The following is a 19,748-nucleotide window of genomic DNA, read 5'->3' as shown; positions in this document are numbered from 1 at the left end:
CAGTGTGGTTGGCTGATGGCGATGGCATGCGCTGGACGTGCGGTTGCGCGACTGGAACTTTGGGAAAGTTCGAGTGCGGGTCAATTCGTAGGGGGTGCCATTTGAACGGCAGAGAAGGGTAGGACGAGGTGAGCACCTGGAACCTTCGTCGCTTCTGGTCTTTTTCGTTCATTTTTTTCTAACGACGTCGGCAGTGATCGTCCGGCGCACGGGAGCACTGACTAGTTTCCTGCCAGCAAAGCAGCCGAGTCGACCGCGGTGACGATCTGCGCAAGGGTTATTTGCGGGCCGGGATCGTCGAGCTAATCCCTAGGTGATTGACGCCTGACAGCAAGCGCCTGGTAAGCGCCTCCCGGTTCGTCCGAGTTCGTGGCGATAGGTCCTTCCCGGCCTGCATTTCTCGGGCCTTTCGACTCGGCGCGCGCCTAGCGCGTGTGGACCGGCGTACACATCGGATAGTGAGTTCCTTCGTGCATAGTCTTATGGTACGTTGGTTTACACGCATCACAGGCGGCAGGCTCCCCTCGCCGTTCAGAGGCAAGCTCCCTATTGGGGGCTTGCTGCCTTTGGTTGAAACACCGCTGACATGGATGAGGCTCGTGACGCCTCGCCTAATTGACGCGGCGGTCGCCTAGTACGCTGCGCGCCCTTACAATAGCGCTGCAGTCGTCATGGTGTCGTTGAGGCCTCCACCTTGGACGCCGTCATACCGTTCAAAGGCGTCGAGCGCTCTCGCTGGCAGAGCCATCTCTTGCCGTTATTCCGGCCTGACATTAGGAAATTTGTGGCTCGCTCTCGTGGCCTTCATCCTCATTTGAAGATGGAGTTTCACAGAATATCGATCATCGAGGGGCGACTACGAAGCGTTATTTGACCTAAAGCATTTATTTATTTCCTGCGCCTTGCCTGCGCCTCAAAATCGGCCTGATTGAGGCTGGATTATGTACTGCCCTCCAGCTACGCGGTTTTGTGTTGGCAGGGCACAAATCCCTCGGAAGCTCAAGATGGAACAACGCGCGCGCGTCGTTTGTCCATCCTACAGTGAGGCAATTTCCCTAACAATGTCGCACAATTTCCATGTTGCGAACTTCCTTGCGTTCCTCTCAACGCGTGAGCAGCGCGTCGCAGGCGTGGCTATGTTGGACTTCGCCGCACGACGCCGCACATTTCTTTCAGTACGAGTCCCATCGATCTCAGCATGTCAACCCTTTATCTCATGTCTTCGCAGTTGCAGTATGGTCGGAGGGCACTGCGCGCTATCAGGGTGACAGCTGTGACACGCGAACTCGAACTCAGCTCACGTGACGGTGAGCGCAAGTGCCGTGAGGCTTGGCTTCAACTTCCATCCTAGAAGTCCATGTTATCGTCCGTACTGGGAGGAGCTGCGGGAGGGCAATGCAAGTCCCAGTGGTATTTGTTACCGATGATGAGCTTGCACTGGTCAGCGTAGTACTGACGCACGGTGGCGCGCGGATTTCCGGCAGTTTGTGCCGGCCCGCGCCAGTCGCGACTGTGGATATTCCCCTTTCTCCAGTAGCCGCGTTTTCGACACGAGTAGAATTACCCCTAATATAGATGGGTTGGTACAGGGTGCGAAGGGAGCACGCTGGAAAGACTGAGAGTTCCCATTGAGATGGTGGCGGGCGATAAGTAATCGAGGAAGAATCAGTGCACCTCAATGGCCTCCTCCCGTGAACAATACCGCGCATGCAGCTGCAATATGCTGGCAGACCTCAGAGAGTTGTTCAAGTGCAGCAAGCACCCGGATTGCGTGCGAAAAAGGGCACGCGCGAGATGCTGATGAGGGCACGCGGGGGCGCTGAGCAGCGACGGAGGGATATTCCGTGACGCGGCGACGCATCTTGTCTTTGTCCACTTCAGATGCACTCTGCTCTCTGAGCCAGCCGCCACCATTGAGCATATACCGGACTCAAGCTACAGGCGACCCCGGGCCGCAGATCCCACGTCGCCCCCCGACGCCCTGGACGTCCGCCCCGCAGTTGCGCCCAGCCTCGTACCCGCCACACGCCCCCACGACGCCCTCGACACTCCCACCGACACCCAAAGCCGCACACCCACTCCAGGTGCGTACACAGATGCTCACGAACGCCAACAATTCGCTAATTACCCCCAGACCCAGAACTAGCCCGCGCTCGCAAGCGTCAGCGACTGGAAACAGCCCCACCGCCAGCCGCGCACTCTCACATCGATCGCCTCCTACCTTATCCTGTCATGCGTCTACCAGAACACGACTCCGCCGATAGCCTATCTGCTTCACCTGACGGTCTCTCCGCCTTCGGCCCCGCAGGCGTCTCGAACGGCGCTGGGCCATCGAACGGCTTCAAGAAGGGGCTTACTGCGAACGGCGCGAGCGCGCCGCCTGGCAATGGGGTCGCAGTCCCGAAGCATGGCAAGGCGACTGCTCGCGTCGATCTGCAAGGGACGGCGCTATACCCCGGCTCATATGTAGATCGAGAGGAGTTCATACGCCTCATCGTACAGAGCTTGCGCGATGTGGGATACGAGTGCGTGTCCCATCCTTCTCGTTTACACAATTCGCTCATGCCACTCCACAGGGAATCAGCCACGGCATTGGAGCACGAGTCCGGTTACGCGATGGAGGCGACGGACGTGTCGGACTTCAGACAATACGTGATGGATGGGCAGTGGACGAAGGCAGAATCCGTCCTGACACGCCTGGTTGCCCCAGACGATGAAGCGGGCCTATGGGTGCGTCATCACCCGCGTGGATTATCCCTTGCCACTCACACGGTTATTGTCGCGTAGGATGCTCGGTTTTTGCTCAGCCAGCAGAAGTACCTTGAGCTCTTGGAAGCCAAGAAACTTTCGGCCGCTTTGAACGTCCTAAGGAACGAGATACGACCCATGGGGTTAGAGCCCGACCGGTTGCATGTGTTGTCGAGGTTCGCATCTTGCTATGAAGTACGGCAGTGACCTGACCTTGGCACAGCTATCTTATGTGTGAAGATCCTGACGACTTACGAGAACGGGCGCAATGGGATGGCGCCAGAGGAATATCAAGGCAGCGGTTACTAACCGAGATACATAGTAAGCCTCAGGGGATACCGTGTTATACGCCAGTCTTACTAACGATGTCAGGATATGTCCCATCCTCCCTTATGATTCCGCCACGGCGGATGATATCCCTCCTGGAGCAATCTCGATCCTGGCAACAGTCACGATGCCTGTACCATAACTCACCAGCCTACTCTCTGGGGTACTCATTATATACCGACCACCGATGCGACAAGGACGCGTTCCCCTCGGTGAACACCCTCAAGCTACAGGCCCATTCGGACGAAGTTTGGGGTGTGGCGTGGAGCCATGACGGGCGATATCTAGCTAGCGGTAGCAAGGACCAAACGGCCATCATCTGGATGATTGGGGTGAGCTTACTCATTTTCGGTCGGCGCTGAGGTCACTTACCTGACGGTTTTAGCCTCAGTCCGATCCCAACCTACGGGAAGTGCGTCCGCTGCATGTATTGCGCGACCATCCGTTCCCGGTGAACTGCATAGCCTGGTCATTGGACGACTCAGTGCTTCTCACGGGTTCGGAGACCCAAATACGATTATGGAACACGAGGGTAAGGAACGTCTACTTCGGCCCTTGAACCCTCGCTGACCTGACCATCAGACGGGTCTTTGTATACGAATGCTTGACAAGCACACAGAGACGGTCACGTCTCTGGAGTGGTTGCCAAATGGCTCGGGCTTCTTGTCAGGCGGATTAGATAGGCAGATAATTCGATGGGTAAGTGTCGCTGATCTGCTCCTCGCTCCTTGCTTGCTGACTATGACTATAGGACCCGGAAGGCCGCAAGATTGACGCGTGGAACGAAGCTGCTGTTCGTGTAACGGACCTTGCGGTGACACCCGACTGTAGACGAATTGTCGTCGTCGGACTTATTGGCGTGCCACCCGTCGAGGGGCGGACCGTGTCGGGGAGTGGCGGCGGCAACATGACGTTAGACGATCTAGTCGATCAGCACAAGATGATCGTCTACGATATGGCGACAAAGCAGGAAGAATTGTACGTTCACAATCATACAAGTCCCGGTCATACGCTAAGACCTCGTTAGGACGCTTCCGCTGGAGGGTGACCTGTCCAGCGTTAAGATCTCTAGCGATGGACAATACGCGTTGGTCAACCACGCGCCCAACGTAGGTTCATCGTTCACCAGGCACATCCCTTTTTGACTTGTTCTCGCAGGAGATTCATCTCTACGATCTGAACACCGGGAGACTGACTCGAAAGTACACTGGTCAACGACAAGGACACCATGTCATCCGGAGCTGTTTCGGCGGCGTCGACGGCAACTTCGTCGTCAGCGGTAGTGAAGGTGAGCGTCAAATCAGTATTCACGGATTTCAATCGTTCTAAGTATCACACTTTAGACGGCAAGGTGTACCTCTGGCACCGAGAGACCGGTGCTTTACTCGAGGTGCTCTCTGGGCACGGGACAGGAAGCGTGAACACCGTGGCGTGGAATCCGACACGAGAGCGCATGTTTGCATCGTGCTCGGATGACTGCTCAGTGTTCGTATGGGAGCCTCCTCCGCCATCATCTACGGAGGACGCGATGCAGGAGGACGTGAAGGGCAAGGGGAAGACGCGGCAGCCCTGGGAGGCAGATGGCGTAGCGTCGTCATCGTCGTCGCGGATACACTGAGTGTGTCCGCATCGTGAATGATGGCTTTCGCACCGTCTGCAACCGACTATCTCGCATACATATTGATCACTCGGATCCTTCGCATCTTTCCAGTCGTTGTACAATCATATCCCTGCACTCGTCTAACATGCTCCACTATGCCACAAGGCTGCTCTTTGACTACCTATCACTCAGATTTACATGCTCGTCTACGTGCCATGACTTTTTCCAAATCACGATTTCTAATGTATGTATCCAACATAAACTGTGTTAATAGACCAACTCTGTCGCGTGCGATGTCGGTCCTGCCTATGCAACCAAGGGCTGCCAATCTGTGAAGTTGAAGTTTGCACGTGATCGTGCTACTTCATGCCATGTGCCGCCGCGTAGATTCGCCCGAATGATTCTGCCTCTTTGCAACGCCCATCTTACTGAGTCGGTACCTCGCAAAGATGCAAGCATTCGACTCACACACCGAAAACGTGATGAGCTGCCTAATCGACGCTCTTGACGACCCTTACAACCCAAAGTTTTGCGCAAAGTTCTACGTCGACTGGATACATGCTCTCGTCGATGCGGATGACCGTCATACCGAGCGCGAGCCAAAATTACGCAAGGATTCGCGGAAAAGGTCTCTACATGGGCGTAGCAGCTTGCACGGCCCATGCCATCGTCTTCTGGAAGCTATTTGGGCATTTCTGACTACACCACGCACCTTCGACAGCATACGCTTGTTGGACGAACGAATGAAGATCTGCCGATGTCACGGCGGTGACCTTCCCGCTATACTGAAGCAGGTACATCCACCGCCAACGAGCTTGCCATCTTTCCAGAGCGCGCTGCTCCTTCTCATCGAGTTCGTTACCAACATCTTGAGCCTGGCGCCGGATGTATACTGGAAATCGCAGAGGCGCAATGCTCGCGCGGCCGAGCGGGGCACTGTCGTTCGGTGGCCTCCGCATGCTCGTACGCTGCTGGGAGATGATGGAGATGCGACGTTGACGATGATCTGCCGGTGGATGGCGGCCTATCCGTCCCACAAGCATACCTACAAGTTCTTCGACCTCCTCTCCCAAGTCTCGCGTATATGTGGCCGCGCCGCTGTGACCATCATGTTCCGCTGCACGTACCTGCCGCGGGCCTTCGCGAACGAGCTTGACCACTGGCTCTCGCTGCTGTCAAGGCGGACCGAAGCGCTCATGCCCATCTTCGTCATCCTTCGCTTGTGGTATTCAATGACACATAGCCACGGAGACGGGATGACGACGGCCGCGTTCTTCGGTGACGAGGCCGAGAGGGTGCTGGGTATCATGGAACATATGGTCCGACTTGTATCCTGGCTCAGGGGCCTGCCGCCTTCCATAGCTTCCGGGACCGACATCAATGCCTGGATATTCTTCTGCGGGCAGGTAGGATTTGTCCATTCAGCACTGGACCTACCATATGACGAAGCGCGGTATGATTCGTGGACGCTGGAGCGCTCGAGGAGCGCCCGTGATCTGCGCTCCGGCGAAAATATATATCGCGGGATGCACTTCTATGTGTCCGATCAGGCGTGCTTGGATTATTGCGGCTACCCGCCCTGTAATGCGACATTTACCGGAGAGGGTCGACGCTTTCGCTACTGCGGCGCGTGCAAGATCGTGCCGTACTGCTCGGTCGAATGTCAACGGAAGCACGTACGTCGTGTCGCTTGCCATTAAGCATGAAGACTCACCACTCAAGCACAGTGGCGCTGGGAGAGGGATCCACACCGGACGCTCTGCGAAGACTTCCGCTACTTGCGAATCACGGCAGGATTTCGCGCCTCGCCTGGACAAGGTTCTGAAGCCGTAGACTTCACTGCGGACGGTGCTCAAGCTGCATGCGAAGAAAGAGGCTGGACCCGACCGTCGCACGGAGAGTATGTGAACGCTACCAGGAATACAAGCGCGTTCAGAAAGAGATTTATGGAGGTAATTGTCTCGCTTTAATCCCTTGTCGATACTGCTGACGTCCTGCAAATTTCAGGCTCTGCGGATGCGACTAGATACATAAACCTGTTGACATGAGGATCTCGAGAGCCTCGATTTTACATCTCGTGACTTAGTATACTGCGATAAACCCTGATGCATAAGCCTTGACAAACGCGCAATATTGGTCCGCGAGGGGTCTCGCCTGACATCGAGAAAGAAAATACTTGATTTTCCTACGAGCCTCTGATTTGTCCACGGAGCCTTACGCCTATGCTGTCTTCTGGCTACATGCTTTAAGCGAAGTCACATGCGATGCGCGTCGACGGAGAATCCTTGAAGTAGTCAAGTTCAACTTAGTCTGGTGACCGTGGCAAAACGTTGCACGTGATACGGCCCGGATCGCCCGCGCACGCGCTGCATGTTCAAAGTCTCTTCCTCACCTTCACGTCGACAGGCCTGTCAGTAGCTACAGCTTCCTTCTCTCCGCCCCTGTCCTCCAGATGCTTAGACATACCCGAAAGTTTACTCCTGATATGTGATCAGCCGCCTCCCCGATCGTTGGCCTCCTTCGCTCGGACGAATTCGAGGATCTGCTGCGTCGCGCTGGACATCCTTTGGAGCGAACAAAGCAGCCTGATTCCTCTCTTCCAGACGCTGCCTCGTCTAAACTACTACGGGGCAAGCATAACGGTGTATGTGATGTCTGGAGAGCACCTCAGCCCACTAATGCGTCGCGTAAGGGCCTTCCTGCGCGCATTCCGCCAGCCGATTGGGCCAACACGCAGGCTTACGCCAGACGAGTCAGATCAGTCTCTTTCAGTACCACGCGTTGGACAAGCTTTGGCAGCGCCCGCATGGGCATTGCTTCTGAGGCAATCAGGGCCTATGTACTTCGACTGGATGACACGCTCGTCGACGGCGAGGCAAGGATGGCAAGATGGAGGGAGTTACAGGCGTTGGTGGAGGGATTGGACTGGATACTGTACGATGGGTGGTCAGATATGCGCGGAACTAAGCTGAATATGCCATAACCAACGACAGGCTATTCCGGGTCACTATTTTCGTAAAGCGCGGCAATAATGGTCTGCGCGTGTTCGAATCTTGATTATATCCTGGTCAGGTGACCGCGTTTCTCGGTCCCGGTCCCGGTCCGCTGAGTCCGATCACCTCATCGCGGCTTCCTTTCTACAGCCATGTCCTCACACTGCCTGGAAATACCAGAAATTCTCATTCAGATATGCGCAAAACTTTCACAGCCGTCCCTGGCATCCTTTGCGCGGACCAACTCGAGAATATGTGCGGTCGCTCTGGACGCGCTTTGGAGAGAGCAAACCAGTCTTCTACCCTTGTTGAAGACTTTGCCAAAGCACAAGATTATCCCAGTTTATGGGTTATTGGTGCGTGCTCGAAGCGTTATCTTGCAGAATATACAGCTAATCGGATGTGTCAGTTGACCGAGGACAGCATAGCGCAGGCGGACTGGGAGAACACCCAGACGTATGCACAGAGAGTGAAGGTCCTTTCCTTTGAGAGCCACTGCTATGCGACGGATTTCGGAGATGGCGCTACCGATATCATCAAGACGTCTATCGAGACCTACATCCTCCATCTGCATGACGCGCCGATATTCCCGAACCTCCGTAAGCTTGATTTCGGGTTCGTGTGCTGGGCTTACTACGAGTACCTGCGCTTCTTCATTGCTCCCTCGCTGCGGATCTTCTGCTTGCGCTACAGGCCAGGGTACCAAAACGCACCTGATCTCGCGCAGATCCTTTCCCCCATTCCTCCACTATGTCCAGAGCTTGCCTATCTCACTCTCCACGAGGTGGAGAGTGATTTTGGCGATGAAGCTTTCCTCGGGGTGTGCCTGCCCTATAAGGACATGGTCCTTGGCTGGAGCACGCTGACAAGAGTGGACCTTGCCGAAGCCCATCCAGAGGCCATTCGCCACCTGGGGCGATGTGGAAATCTAAGGCACCTGAGGATGTGCGTCGACACCGACCTGCAGTGGCCACCAGCGGAGGTACCTGGCTTCAAGAACGGTCTGTCTGAACTCGTCATCAACGCGCGGAGAGGAAGATGGGTTGCAGCAATCATCGAGTGCATGTCGAATGCCACCATCGCGGTGACGTGCGTGCAGGTGATCTGCTCGCGCGAGCGTAACCGCTACAGACGACGCAACCTTGACGTCCTCGCTCAGACGCTGGATGCGGCGTCCCTCCGGGAATTCACCTATGCCTCATATCGGACCTTCGAGGGACGAGACGACCCTCTGCCGCTGTCGGTCCTGCTGCAGTACGCACGCTTCCGTGAATTGACCAGATTCGTCGTCGGTTGCTGTGGATTTCCCTCATTCGGCGATGACGCGCTGGCTGACTTGGTGTCTGCGTGGCCTCACCTTCAGCATCTCTCTATACGCGGTTCGCTCAAAGCGTTCGACGACCGCGTCGATCCCCATATCACGCTTGCATCCCTGGCGACTTTGGCGCGCTACTGCCCCGCACTCGGCTATTTCTCCTGCAAACCGAGCAGTGCCAAAGTCCCGCCCCTGCCGGACTTGGTTGCTGCACCTCGGGAGACCGCAGAGCCCAACTCCCCATCTATCGAGTTGGGATTCAACGTAGTGGGATTACCGATCGAGAATGCGGAGGCGGTGGCCAACTATATCTGCGCGGTCTTCAAGGACAGACAGTGCACGGTGACGTTCAAGGGCAGAGCACAGAACGGCGACGACGCAGTGTCGATGGCCAAATGGGAGAAGGTGCAGTCGTTGGTCGGGGCGCCCGAGGATTAGGGACTGTATGCATCATAGAATCGAGTTGTCGGGTGCATAGGGTAGTAGACGCCTCCGTCGTACGATAGGAAGCTAAGTTATCCTCAAGCGACGCCATGATGCCCTGTGTAGGTCCAGCTTCGAATAAGCACGTGTTTGACATATTCGCAAAGTCAACATCTCGTCAACCCGCGTGCGATGGATCTCCACTGAATTGCAACCATTGTCCTCGACACAACATACTACCTCACACTCCCCCCTCCTGGCATCGGTGCGCATCATGGCACCTTTCAGTGCTCAAACGAATGCAATAATCGACTGTGTCATTGACGCCCTACGCGACCCGCTTAGACCCAGATACTGCGCCCGATTCTACGCCGACGCCATCGTCAGTCTCGAAGACACAGACGACGACTATATCGACGAAGAAGAAAGGAAAGGGCACCTTATCCACAGCTCGCTGCACAGACGCGTCCGGCGGCATAGGCACGACCTCCTCGACTGCCTCTGGAGGTTCCTCACAGTCTTGCGCCCTGTGGACGCGATTCATACACTGGGGGACGGGATGCATGAGTGCCGATGCTATGAAGGCCAGCTTTCGCGCTCATGGAAGTGGATGCACGCGCCACAGGGCCGCGATCTATTTCTGCGCGATGCGTACATGGTCATCATCGAGTTCGTGGGCCATGTCTTGCGCCTGGCGCCGGACAACTACTGGAAATCTGAGCGACGAGCCGCGCGCGCGATAGCTCAAGGATCCGTCCCACGCTGGCCAGCACACGTCCGCACACTCCTGGGCCCGGATCCCGACGTCACCATGACCGCGCTCAGTCGGTGGACCGCGGCGTATCAAGGCCCGGTCGCCCACTTCGAGCTCCTCGCGGAGATCTCGCGCATATGTGGGCGCGCTGCAGCGATTGTCATGCTCCGCTGTACACACCTGCCTCGTGCACTCGCGGACGCGGTCGAGCGCAACCTTTCCATGCTCGAAAAAGGCCTCACGGTCAACAAGCTGCGCTATGTCATGCCCTGTTTTCGCTGGTGGCACCTCACGTTCCGCTACCCGGATGGGATGTCCACAGCCTACTTTTGCGGCGACCAGGGCGTGCGCATCGTAGGTTTGATGGATCGACTGACACGGCTGTGGCCCAGGGTCGAGCGCTTGCCCGGGATCGCGAGGGAGGAGCTCAGGCCGTACGTGATGTTCATCCTGGAGGCCGGCACTATACACTCGTCCCTGGACCTGCCCTACGACACGGCAGTGTATCATCCGGACGTCCTCTCGAGATCACGCAGTATCCGCAGGTTGCGAGAGGAGGACGATATTTATGTCGATATGCACCTCTTCATGCGCTCGCAGCGAAAGGTGGACTTTTGCGGGTTCCCCCCTTGCATGTCGACCTTCTGTGGCGAAGGGCGACGCTTCAAATACTGTAGTGGGTGTAAACGATTCCCTTATTGCTCAGTCGACTGTCAAAAGAAGCATGTGAGTATAACGGTCCACGCAGCATCGTCTGCTTACATCTCTCGACAGTGGCGCTGGGAGCGAAGTCCTCATAAAGATTTATGTGCCGACTTGCGGTACCTAGCCGAGAAGCTAGGATATCCTTCCGTAACTAGCAATGAAGAGCGCCACCCTGACTTCGAAGACGAAGATGTCCCGACCCTCTGCGAGACGAATAAGGTCGATCTTGAAGCCGTCAAGAGGGTAGCTAAGTATGATCAGGAAGAAAGGCTCATACAGCGAGAAATCTACGGAGGTGGGTTGTGAACGTATCGCTCATGCCGTAGCATGTTGACATTGCTTACAGGTAGCGCGGACGCTACAAGTTATGTCAATTTACTGTCATGAACTTCGATGCTCCCCTTGCGAACATGCATCACCACTCACGCGCTCAGGGATGGGGGAGTCTTCAGTATCCATGCATATATACGAATGCCAGGTATAGGAATTATAACAAATGCTCTAGCTGTCTTGCCCCTCTATCGACTCGGGCTCCTCCGATACCACCTGTCGGAAGCCTGGCGCCAGCGAGTCGCTCGAATGACCCCCATCCCCATGGCCATTCGTCACCGGTAACGGCGACCCAGGTATTGGGGGCAACGGCGACCCGGGTAGCGGCGGCAACGGCGACTGTGCTCTTGGCCCCGGCGACGTTACCCGCGACGGCGGCCCCGAACCGGACTGGCGCGGCTGGTACGGCAGCGGCTGCGCGATAGGCGAGCCGCTGCTACCGGGAAATATGGGCGGACTGGACCCCGTGAAGATGGGCGACACGGAGCCCGTATGCGGTGAGGTCGGCCCAGGGTGCGGCGATGTGGGTGGCAATGGCGACAGTGGTTGCTTCTCCGTCGCAGTGGACGAACGGGAGAGCAACCCTCTCAGCCGACTGTTCGCAGTATGACTGAAGGCATTGATGGTGCTGCTGCGAGCGGGTGGATGGGGTGCAGGAGTACTGGGCGGTGGTGACTGGGCGGACGAAGCCGCCGCTGCTGCCTGGGCCGCCGACTGTTGTCGTGTCCGCTTCTCGGAGATGACGGTCTCAACCATGTTGCTGGACGGCGCGGGCACATTCTTGATCGTCGAGACTCGGTCATAGAAGTGCTTCGCGTCTTTGAGAAGTCTTGGAATGCGGGATTAGTATGAGAAGATAAGTACGGATGAAACGAGCATATACCTCTGCTTCGCCTGGTCATGCGGCAGGTCAATCTTGGTGAACTCCTCCGACAACCTATGGTTGATGGCGGCGAAGACCTGCGTCATGACCATCTATGGCAAATCAAGGGTCAACGGCGGGACAGAAAGGTAGACGAAGAGCCTCACCTCCACGACAGGGAGCGCCAGGAATTTTGTCAACACCTTGTGCAATGTCATCGTCTCCTTGGTCATCAACGTCATGTACCCGTTGACGCCCTCGTCCTTCGTTGACTCCCAATCGACGGCCTGCAGCGCTTTCATGTGCTGGTTGATGCGGTCGCTCATAATCGCGATCAACTTCAGATGCACCTCATGCTGGTGTTCTTGCAAGTCCTACACTTCGTCAGCAAACTCATCCCAACATCGCCCTGCAAGCAGCAGAGCCGCCACTCACCCGCTTCATCTTGTCAAACTCAATAAGCATAACCGCCTGCTTCGGGTTCAAATGCCTCCTGAACGTCTCCCGCACATACGGGATAAGCGCAATCATCACGCTCAGGCTCTGACTCGCCAGCGCCAAATGCTTCGCCGTAATATTCTTCAGCCCTGCACTCCGCATCGCGCCAGCCCCTAACACGACCTGGCACACGCGCGAGTTGAACGCCTTGAAGAACTCAATCGCGCGGCCCATGCTGTCCGTTGTGAGCAGCGGCAGGTTCGCGATCACGCGCAGGTAGTCGGCGCAGAGGGGGACGGCATTCATGGTCGCGGTGACGACGTAGAGCGGCTGGGAGTCGATGTAGATGGGTCGTTTGTCTTTGGAGCTGTGGTGAGTGCCGTTGGATTGTTGTTGTTTGAGGGGCGGGGTGGATGGGGGGAGGCCGGAGGGCATGGTGGACATGGAGGTGAGGGAGGGCATGGAGGGTGCGGGGTCGATGCCGTGCGGGTCGGAGGAGGGGGAAGTAGGTAAGGTGGGTGGGTTCACGAAGAGCGCGGGCGAGTCCTTGACGGCACAGTCGACGATGATGTTGGCGGCAGTCTGGGCTTCCTCGCTGCAGTCCTCGTCTTTCCAAACCTCGTCCTCGAGGAGCTTGGCAGACTGCGATACTCGCTGCTGATGGAAGGTCTGCAAGAAACCTTTCGCCTGTAAGATTACGTCTCAGTGATTGCGCTTCACAAATTGCAGAAAGATGCGCACCTGAGAGACGATAGCACCTCGCAAGCTGACGATCATCCGACCGCATACGACCTCGCACTTCACCAGGAAATTCCACGTCTCGTTGAACAGGTCGACGAACTCATCCAGCGATAGATTTTGAACGTGTTGTTCTGATCTGCACGAAATGATTCGCGCAGCGACAGCATTCGCCGTCTCGGTGTAGGTGGACAAGCTGTCGCCGAGTTCGGTTTGGAGGTCGGATTGAGAACTGGGGTTAATGAGGTTAGGTCAGCAGAAGTTAGGGGCGAAGACATATGAAGCACATACACGTCGTCGCCGGCGAGCCCACCAAGCACTTCGGTGATCAGCTTGCCTTGGTCTCGTACGCCCTCAGCGCCCCGAAGAAGCGCCGCATATGGAGCCCGGATAAGCACCATGAACTCTGGCTGCGTCAGGGCAGTGAGCCGCTTATATAGCCTGTAACACGGATGAGTTTAGGCTTTGAGCGGTCCAGCAACTCCCGACGCACTCAGTGTCATTAGATTTGGTATCGAAGTCGCTGTCTGGGTATACGGAGCCTGAAGGTAGATGCTGAGTGATTGTCAGTATTTTGTTGACGCAAGACTCAGCAATAACTGCACCTCTCGAACAACGTTTTTCACAATGCCGCCAACCTCTTCTCTCCAGTGGGTGCCGATGGCGTCCTTGACACCCTTCGTTGACCACAGGGCTTGTAGCAACGGACGAAGGTGGTCCTGCAAGCGTTCGTCCCTCTGCGCGCGGAGGTGCTCTTGCTCGCTCTCTGGTGGCGGCGTCGACTGTATACGATCCAGGAGATCTGTCCGGAGAACGCCGACGACCTCTTTGGAAAGCTCTTCGGATATTTGCTGTGTGAGGGTGCGAAGGTGCGTAGGGAGCTGCTCGAAGGCCTTCAATCGTGACAGTGGTATCGATGTCGTGGGATGCGGCGCGGAAGTCGATGGTGGTGTTGGCGCGCGCTCATCTTCGTCCTCTTCTCGTGTAGGTGATAACCGTCCGTTCCCGTTGACATTGCCGTTAATAGCTTCTGGCCGCCCATCCCATAATTGCTGCAGCTCGTTGAGCACGGCGAGGGCTTCTGACCACATCCCATCAGCGACCAGGCGACGCCCGAGCGCGACTACGTCCAGGACGCCCTTCACACCGTCCACCTCCGCGATGACCTGCTGCAAGCGCCCGAGCTTGATCTCCGCGCGCGTGATCTCCAAGCCCTTCTTGGCGCCCTCGTCGACGCCATTGAGCTGCGCGCGGAGCTCCTGTATTCGCGTCAGGCACGACTTCGAGGACGACTGGAGGGAGTGCAGATTTGACAGCGCGGCAAAGAACGACGAGGACCGGACGGAGATCTCATACGTGAGGTGCTGCTCGACCGTGTCTGCATAGTGCGAGAACTTGTCGAGCAGCGGGAGGGCGTGCGCGAGCGCTGTCGGGTCGGCGTGTTCGGTGATGGCGTCCCAGGTGGAGCAGTCCGCCAGGTCAAACTCGCGCGCGAAGAAGACGGGGGGCACGGTGTCGAGCGAGGGCATGGCTTTAGCCTTGCCCTTGGCCTTGCTAGTAGGCGTTGGCGTCGGCGGGAGGTCGCCTGATGCTGCGGCCACGTCGGGGTCGCTGCCATGCTCGTCGGCCTCAGCGGCGAGTTCACGCTTGGCCGACTCGAACTTGTCCCACTCGCCGCGTACCGCGTTGAGGTACGAGTCGAAGTCCTTGCGACGAACGCGCGGGAGATCGGCTGGAGGGACTGATGGGATGGCAGAGTGCGCTTTGGGGGGAGCCTGTCGCTTGTGAGGGTTGTTCAGGACGGTGGAGATTGCTGTAGGGGTGTCGTTGATCAGACTGGAGTGTCTTGCAGGAGTATGCAACTCACCATGGAAGCCGTGTTTGCTGCTACTCCATTCCGACGGGATAGCAAGCGCACTACTGCTGGCATTCAAGCTCCACGCGTGCGAGAAGCTATGACCGGTGAGATCTGCGCGTCCCGCCGCCTCAGTCGCCCCCGAGACGCTCTCGGGCCCACGTAGCGAGGATATGACGCTGCCGGGCCCGCGACGCGATGCCGGATCGTATGTAAACCGGAATGGGACGCGCGCATGGGGGACTGGCGTTTGCTGATTGTCTTCCGGGTAGGTGGTGGGGGTAGAGGTTCCAGAAGGCGTTGGGGACGAGGCGCGCGACATACCGACGTCGAGCTCGTCGAAAGCGCCAGCGCTGGCGGTGGTGGCGAGAAGTAGCTAATTGGTGGCGTTAAGCAAGCGTGGGAATCGACGCCACACGCGACCATCCAGCGGAGAACAATGGATTTTGCCCTTTTCAAACACACTACCATTGTACTCCCGGACGACGAGGCCATAAGTGTTCGAGAGTCTCAGACTGCACAATCAAATCATTTCTTCAAAAGAATACCTCACGAGCAATAGGTAAAGCAACGCTGAAGGTAGATGGGCAGGCCTGCGATTCTAGCTTTTGCCTTGCAGTGAGGTACCGATGATGAATTGTTTTCTTCATATACGAGTCCATTACACGCAACTATACAACTACACAACAGTTCTTCAGACTCTGAAGCCACCGAAGATTGTCTGACCCGCCTTGCGCACGCCCCCAACTACATCACTGCCACCCTTCAAAACACCTTGAGCCACACTTCCCCCCGCCTGCACCGTGCCTTGCACAACCTCCCCACTAGCCTTCACGACATCATACACAAGACCGCCTCCGACATGACCCTTCTGGCCCTCGGACTTTGGCACGGGCGCCACCACCTTCCCGCCGCTCGGCTGGAGCCCCAGGCGCTCCTGGACCACACGCGCCCACTCGGCCTTGACCTGCTTGCTCGCGACGCTTGATGTGTAGTTTGACGCGCGCGCATCCGGCGCGAAGTCCTGCGTGTTCAGGCGGTCCACGTCCGTGAAGACGGCATCACCGAAGGTGAGCGTGCCCCGCGCGAGCTCGCGGCCGCCCTTGGTAAGGCCGGGCCCGTGCGCCTTGGCGTCGTGCGCGTCCTCGCGAATGGTGACGGGGAAGGTGGTCTTGGGCATGAAGGGATGCTCGGCCTCAATGGGCTGGAGGGCGTCCTCGGGGACCTCGATGTGCGCGATGACGCCGCGGGCGAGGTGGGCGTCGGATAAGGGCGGTTGGACGTCGAGGTGGACGCGCGCGGACGAGATCTGCGCGTTGGGGGCGACGATGAGCATATGGTCGACGTGCACTTCGCCGTGACAGCCGTAGAGGTAGTAGGGTACGGACTCCGTGGGGTAGTCCTCGTCACGGTACGCAGACTCGAGGGTGCGCTGCTTGATGACCTTCACCTTCGACAGGTAAATGGACTGGAGGTCGATTCCGCTAAACAGAAGTTGAGTTTGTTGTAAGACAGCGGCATGCAGGTGGAACTCACGGGCCAGTGATGTCGCCGTGGAAGCTAGCGTCACCGCAGGAGCGGCAACCGCTCAAGATCTGGTCAATCGTCGCCTTGGACGACGTCTGCAGCTTGAAGACCGCATCCGGGTGCTTCGCCATCGCGTCCTTAACCTTGGCCCATGGACCCTTCTCGATATTCCCGACGCTGAGGATCAGCTGCTGGCGACCGTTGGCGTGGTGGAACAGCGGGCGGTAGACGAGGTACGGCTGGTCAGCCCCTTGTATGATGAACTCGTGGATCTGAGGCGAGACGGTGTTCCTCTCGACGACATTCTGGATAGGTCGGTTAGACGACGGACGGTGGCACAGGTAAGGTGTAACTGACCGCAATTTCCTCCTCGAGCGTCTTCTGGAATATCTTGCAGATGTCCTCGACGAAATTGCCTGCACCCTGGAACGGCGACATAACGACATGGCGAAGAACGAACAGCGCCTGCTTCGACTCTGTCTCTAATCCAAGGCGGCTGCGAGCAATCGTCAACGGACACCTCCACATTCACCTCAGCCCACGCACCGCTTGTACACATCCAAGCACTCGCCATAGTCCTTCCTATCGAACACCGTCGCCGTCAAGAAGATCGGAATCTCTTCCGGCCTCTCGCCCACACTCGTCAAACTCAACCTCTCAAAGATCCTATTGTTCAAATAATTCGCCTCCTCCACATCCGTGTTCACGCGCCCATTCGCGTCCCGGAAATTGCACGTGAAGACGTTGATGTTCAGGTCCGAGCCGAGGGCGCAGATCTCGTCGAGCGCGGGGGGGTTCTTGAGGATTGCCTGGTTGGACTGGCCGAGGATGTAGGTGCGGATGAAGGCCTTTTCTTCGGCGATGCCGGCTGGGCCGTCGGCTTCGCGGGTGAATTTGTTGAAGGGGACGACGATGAAGTCGGTGGTGTCGTCGGACATGGCGGCCCAATGCGCGGAGAACTGGGTGGTGGTGAGTGGGAGGGAATGGAGGATTGGGAGTGACTTACGCGACGACAGGTGAAAGAGACTTCGCCGAGGAGGGCGCCGTGACCGAGCTTGTGCAGGCCGACGACGCTGTTGTGGAGGTAGCAGGCGATGGCAGCCGAGCCGGGTTTGCTACGGTCAATTAGTGAGTGTTCCTTGCGGCAAATGCAGGCTTCAACGAACCTTCCCTCGATCCCGTACACACCAATGCTCTCGCCGTTGTCGCTGTCATGCAGATACGGCGCCGTCCAGGTCAACAAGAACCGCATTCGCCCATCCCTGTAGCACAACCCACCCGCCGGGTACGGCACATACCCCGCCTTGTGCGGGTCGATAGTGATCGAGTCCGCCCTCGCCAGCGCACGGAACTGCCTGACCGAATAATCCCGCATCGTAATCGCCGGCACAAAGTCCCTCGACCCCTCCTCGTCCTCCTGGTCATCGTACCGATTGTTAAGTCCCTCCGGCGGGTCGCGGATCATGCTCGCAAAGTACCCGCCCCATGCGGCGTCGGCGTGCACGATGAAGGTCAGGCCCTTCTTCGCGTACTTCTCGCGCAGCTCGACGACGCGGTCGAGCGGGTCGACGGTGCCCTCCTCGGTGGAGCCGATGATGGCGACGACGGAGTAGACGGCTTGCTTTTTGTCGAGACATTGTTGCAGGAGGGCGTCGAGCTTGGCGATGTCGATGCGGGCGTCGCTGTCGACGGGGATGTTGATGCAGTTATCGGAGCCGATGCCAACAAGGGCTGGAGGGTGTGAGACCGCATCGACTCGCTACAACAGATGCAACTCACCAGCCGCCTTCGGCCACGAGTAGTGCTTCGTAGACGAGAAGAAGCACTGCGGAGGGTGCTCGATGTTGTAGTTCTTCAGGAGATCCTCCTTGCCCTTCGACTGAACAAGATACGGCGAGATCGCGTTCGACAGGAAGGTCGGCGTGATGCCGAACTGGAGGTGCAGCTGGTCGCCCATGCCGAGGATGACCGGAGGCGGAAGGTTGAGCAGCTGCCACGTCGTCAAGTCCTTGAAGAGCTGTGGCTCATCGGGTTTGTCGGCAGTGGTGACCTTAAACTTGTCTGCGATGAAGGCGAGCCTGCCTGACTTCATGGCCGTGTGGACGGAGAGCGGGTAGTACTTCAGGTTGCGCGCTGCACATGTTGTTGGAAAAACAAGAAATGAAGAAGACGGGGAACGAGCATACCAGCCCACATTGACTCCATGTTCGCCAGCGTGCCATCGCTGGCAATGTGTCCCCAAGATTCGGGCAAATTCTCGTCGCCCTTGGAGTAGCCCAACATACTGCAGAGCTGGTTTCCGACCTCGATCTCGACGAGCGTCGTCAGAGGGCTGGCCTCAAAGGTAACCTGCCATTTTGTTCAGTCACAAGTCATGTACTGCCAAGGAGAGCACGTACATTGTTCTGGTTGAAGAGGAGCGTGCACAGCCAGCCAGCCAACGCAGGAAGAGACCTGTTGGGTTAACTCAACAACTGCGATCGAAAAAGCGGGTCAACGATAAACATACGTCTCCCAAATCATGTGTCCCATGTATCGAGGAGAGAAAAAGGGGACGGAAAACTCGTTCAGCAGCTTGCTGACCGTATCGATCTCCTTGCGGAGTAAGCAAACATTCTCTTGGAAGGTCTTGGACTCGTGAATAGATTGGGTGATGAAGGTCTGGGAGACGTTGTCAACGCGCAACGGCGAGCATAGAAAAGAGTCACGCACGCCATCCTCAGGATGATAGTCCTCGCGAACGCGGCGGTGCTCGTCGAGCACGCCGGCGAAGATCTCCTTGAGGAGGTCAAAGTTCTCAGCGCGAGGGCCAAGGAACCAGGACGATACACATTCGTGCATGTCCTTGAGTGGAGTGGGTTGGTTCAGGTTAGCGTCCATGGTTCTGTGGAATTGGGGCAGCGAGAGGTAGATATCGAGCTCATTTGCAGAGCAGGAGGGCTTTTATATCCCCTCGTCGTTGTGGATCCGTGTTGTGCACCTTGAGAGGACGTGTAAACGTCGACCAGGAGCTGCGGGCCCAAGCTCATTTGGGGAAAAATCGAGGGCTCATGCAGGTCCAAAGCTTCGATTCGAAGGCGGTCTACGTTTGGTGCCGAAGGAATAGAGTTAAGGTTGCTGATAGCTTCCAACT

General features: G+C 57.2%; 6 protein-coding genes across 6 annotated transcripts; 4 read left to right on the top strand and 2 right to left on the bottom strand.

Annotated features, from left to right (window-relative positions):
* Positions 1 to 1,805: 1,805 nt before the first annotated feature.
* On the top strand, positions 1,806 to 4,968 carry SCHCODRAFT_02682521 (WD40 repeat-like protein). Its single transcript, XM_003035267.2, has 12 exons — positions 1,806 to 2,084; positions 2,135 to 2,525; positions 2,577 to 2,730; positions 2,788 to 2,924; positions 2,972 to 3,069; positions 3,121 to 3,407; positions 3,461 to 3,607; positions 3,658 to 3,774; positions 3,827 to 4,053; positions 4,103 to 4,184; positions 4,234 to 4,363; positions 4,419 to 4,968. Exons 2-12 carry the CDS (start codon positions 2,233 to 2,235, stop codon positions 4,691 to 4,693), a joined length of 1,947 nt encoding a protein of 648 aa, XP_003035313.1. The 5' UTR covers positions 1,806 to 2,084; positions 2,135 to 2,232; the 3' UTR covers positions 4,694 to 4,968.
* Positions 4,969 to 5,098: 130 nt separating this feature from the next.
* On the top strand, positions 5,099 to 6,832 carry SCHCODRAFT_02560792 (uncharacterized protein). Its single transcript, XM_003035268.3, has 3 exons — positions 5,099 to 6,351; positions 6,403 to 6,627; positions 6,683 to 6,832. Exons 1-3 carry the CDS (start codon positions 5,125 to 5,127, stop codon positions 6,707 to 6,709), a joined length of 1,479 nt encoding a protein of 492 aa, XP_003035314.1. The 5' UTR covers positions 5,099 to 5,124; the 3' UTR covers positions 6,710 to 6,832.
* Positions 6,833 to 7,813: 981 nt separating this feature from the next.
* On the top strand, positions 7,814 to 9,567 carry SCHCODRAFT_02524169 (uncharacterized protein). Its single transcript, XM_050343501.1, has 2 exons — positions 7,814 to 8,024; positions 8,078 to 9,567. Exons 1-2 carry the CDS (start codon positions 7,821 to 7,823, stop codon positions 9,419 to 9,421), a joined length of 1,548 nt encoding a protein of 515 aa, XP_050202758.1. The 5' UTR covers positions 7,814 to 7,820; the 3' UTR covers positions 9,422 to 9,567.
* Positions 9,568 to 9,653: 86 nt separating this feature from the next.
* Positions 9,654 to 11,312, top strand: SCHCODRAFT_02682518 (uncharacterized protein). Its single transcript, XM_003035270.2, has 3 exons — positions 9,654 to 10,886; positions 10,935 to 11,160; positions 11,212 to 11,312. The coding sequence occupies exons 1-3, from the start codon at positions 9,681 to 9,683 to the stop codon at positions 11,250 to 11,252; spliced, it is 1,473 nt and encodes a 490-aa protein (XP_003035316.2). The 5' UTR covers positions 9,654 to 9,680; the 3' UTR covers positions 11,253 to 11,312.
* A 54-nt stretch (positions 11,313 to 11,366) lies between these two features.
* On the bottom strand, positions 11,367 to 15,410 carry SCHCODRAFT_02485492 (Vps54-domain-containing protein; the record flags this gene model as incomplete). Its single annotated transcript, XM_050342842.1, has 10 exons — positions 11,367 to 11,856; positions 11,911 to 12,024; positions 12,079 to 12,170; positions 12,225 to 12,431; positions 12,493 to 13,182; positions 13,237 to 13,465; positions 13,525 to 13,674; positions 13,727 to 13,788; positions 13,839 to 15,046; positions 15,101 to 15,410. The coding sequence occupies 10 exons, from the start codon at positions 15,408 to 15,410 to the stop codon at positions 11,367 to 11,369; spliced, it is 3,552 nt and encodes a 1,183-aa protein (XP_050202757.1).
* Positions 15,411 to 15,673: 263 nt separating this feature from the next.
* On the bottom strand, positions 15,674 to 19,688 carry SCHCODRAFT_02560780 (PLP-dependent transferase). The gene is made up of 11 exons (XM_003036073.2): positions 19,328 to 19,688; positions 19,125 to 19,276; positions 19,015 to 19,069; positions 18,802 to 18,964; positions 18,395 to 18,748; positions 17,782 to 18,346; positions 17,622 to 17,730; positions 17,162 to 17,574; positions 16,973 to 17,111; positions 16,625 to 16,920; positions 15,674 to 16,572 (listed from the first exon to the last, which is right to left on the bottom strand). Exons 1-11 carry the CDS (start codon positions 19,493 to 19,495, stop codon positions 15,783 to 15,785), a joined length of 3,204 nt encoding a protein of 1,067 aa, XP_003036119.2. The 5' UTR covers positions 19,496 to 19,688; the 3' UTR covers positions 15,674 to 15,782.
* Between the last annotated feature and the right edge of the window lie 60 nt (positions 19,689 to 19,748).

This window comes from Schizophyllum commune, assembly GCF_000143185.2.
Source record: "Schizophyllum commune H4-8 unplaced genomic scaffold SCHCOscaffold_1, whole genome shotgun sequence".
NCBI classification, from domain to species: domain Eukaryota; kingdom Fungi; phylum Basidiomycota; class Agaricomycetes; order Agaricales; family Schizophyllaceae; genus Schizophyllum; species Schizophyllum commune.
Note: the sequence above shows the minus strand (reverse complement) of the source record. Positions and strands in the feature narration are given on the sequence as shown.

Excerpts from the sequence above, each read along its gene's own strand:
- SCHCODRAFT_02682521 (XM_003035267.2), top strand. The coding sequence starts at position 2,233 with ATGCGTCTACCAGAACACGACTCCGCCGATAGCCTATCTGCTTCACCT. Across the intron at positions 4,185-4,233 it reads TGGTCAACCACGCGCCCAAC|GAGATTCATCTCTACGATCT; the intron begins GTAGGTTCATCG and ends TTGTTCTCGCAG. Across the intron at positions 4,364-4,418 it reads CGTCGTCAGCGGTAGTGAAG|ACGGCAAGGTGTACCTCTGG; the intron begins GTGAGCGTCAAA and ends ATCACACTTTAG.
- SCHCODRAFT_02560792 (XM_003035268.3), top strand. The coding sequence starts at position 5,125 with ATGCAAGCATTCGACTCACACACCGAAAACGTGATGAGCTGCCTAATC. Across the intron at positions 6,352-6,402 it reads TCGAATGTCAACGGAAGCAC|TGGCGCTGGGAGAGGGATCC; the intron begins GTACGTCGTGTC and ends ACTCAAGCACAG. Across the intron at positions 6,628-6,682 it reads TCAGAAAGAGATTTATGGAG|GCTCTGCGGATGCGACTAGA; the intron begins GTAATTGTCTCG and ends TGCAAATTTCAG.
- SCHCODRAFT_02524169 (XM_050343501.1), top strand. The coding sequence starts at position 7,821 with ATGTCCTCACACTGCCTGGAAATACCAGAAATTCTCATTCAGATATGC. Across the intron at positions 8,025-8,077 it reads TCCCAGTTTATGGGTTATTG|TTGACCGAGGACAGCATAGC; the intron begins GTGCGTGCTCGA and ends CGGATGTGTCAG.
- SCHCODRAFT_02682518 (XM_003035270.2), top strand. The coding sequence starts at position 9,681 with ATGGCACCTTTCAGTGCTCAAACGAATGCAATAATCGACTGTGTCATT. Across the intron at positions 10,887-10,934 it reads TCGACTGTCAAAAGAAGCAT|TGGCGCTGGGAGCGAAGTCC; the intron begins GTGAGTATAACG and ends ATCTCTCGACAG. Across the intron at positions 11,161-11,211 it reads ACAGCGAGAAATCTACGGAG|GTAGCGCGGACGCTACAAGT; the intron begins GTGGGTTGTGAA and ends CATTGCTTACAG.
- SCHCODRAFT_02560780 (XM_003036073.2), bottom strand. The coding sequence starts at position 19,495 with ATGGACGCTAACCTGAACCAACCCACTCCACTCAAGGACATGCACGAA. Across the intron at positions 18,347-18,394 it reads CTCGTGGCCGAAGGCGGCTG|CCCTTGTTGGCATCGGCTCC; the intron begins GTGAGTTGCATC and ends CACACCCTCCAG. Across the intron at positions 16,573-16,624 it reads CACGGCGACATCACTGGCCC|CGGAATCGACCTCCAGTCCA; the intron begins GTGAGTTCCACC and ends ACTTCTGTTTAG.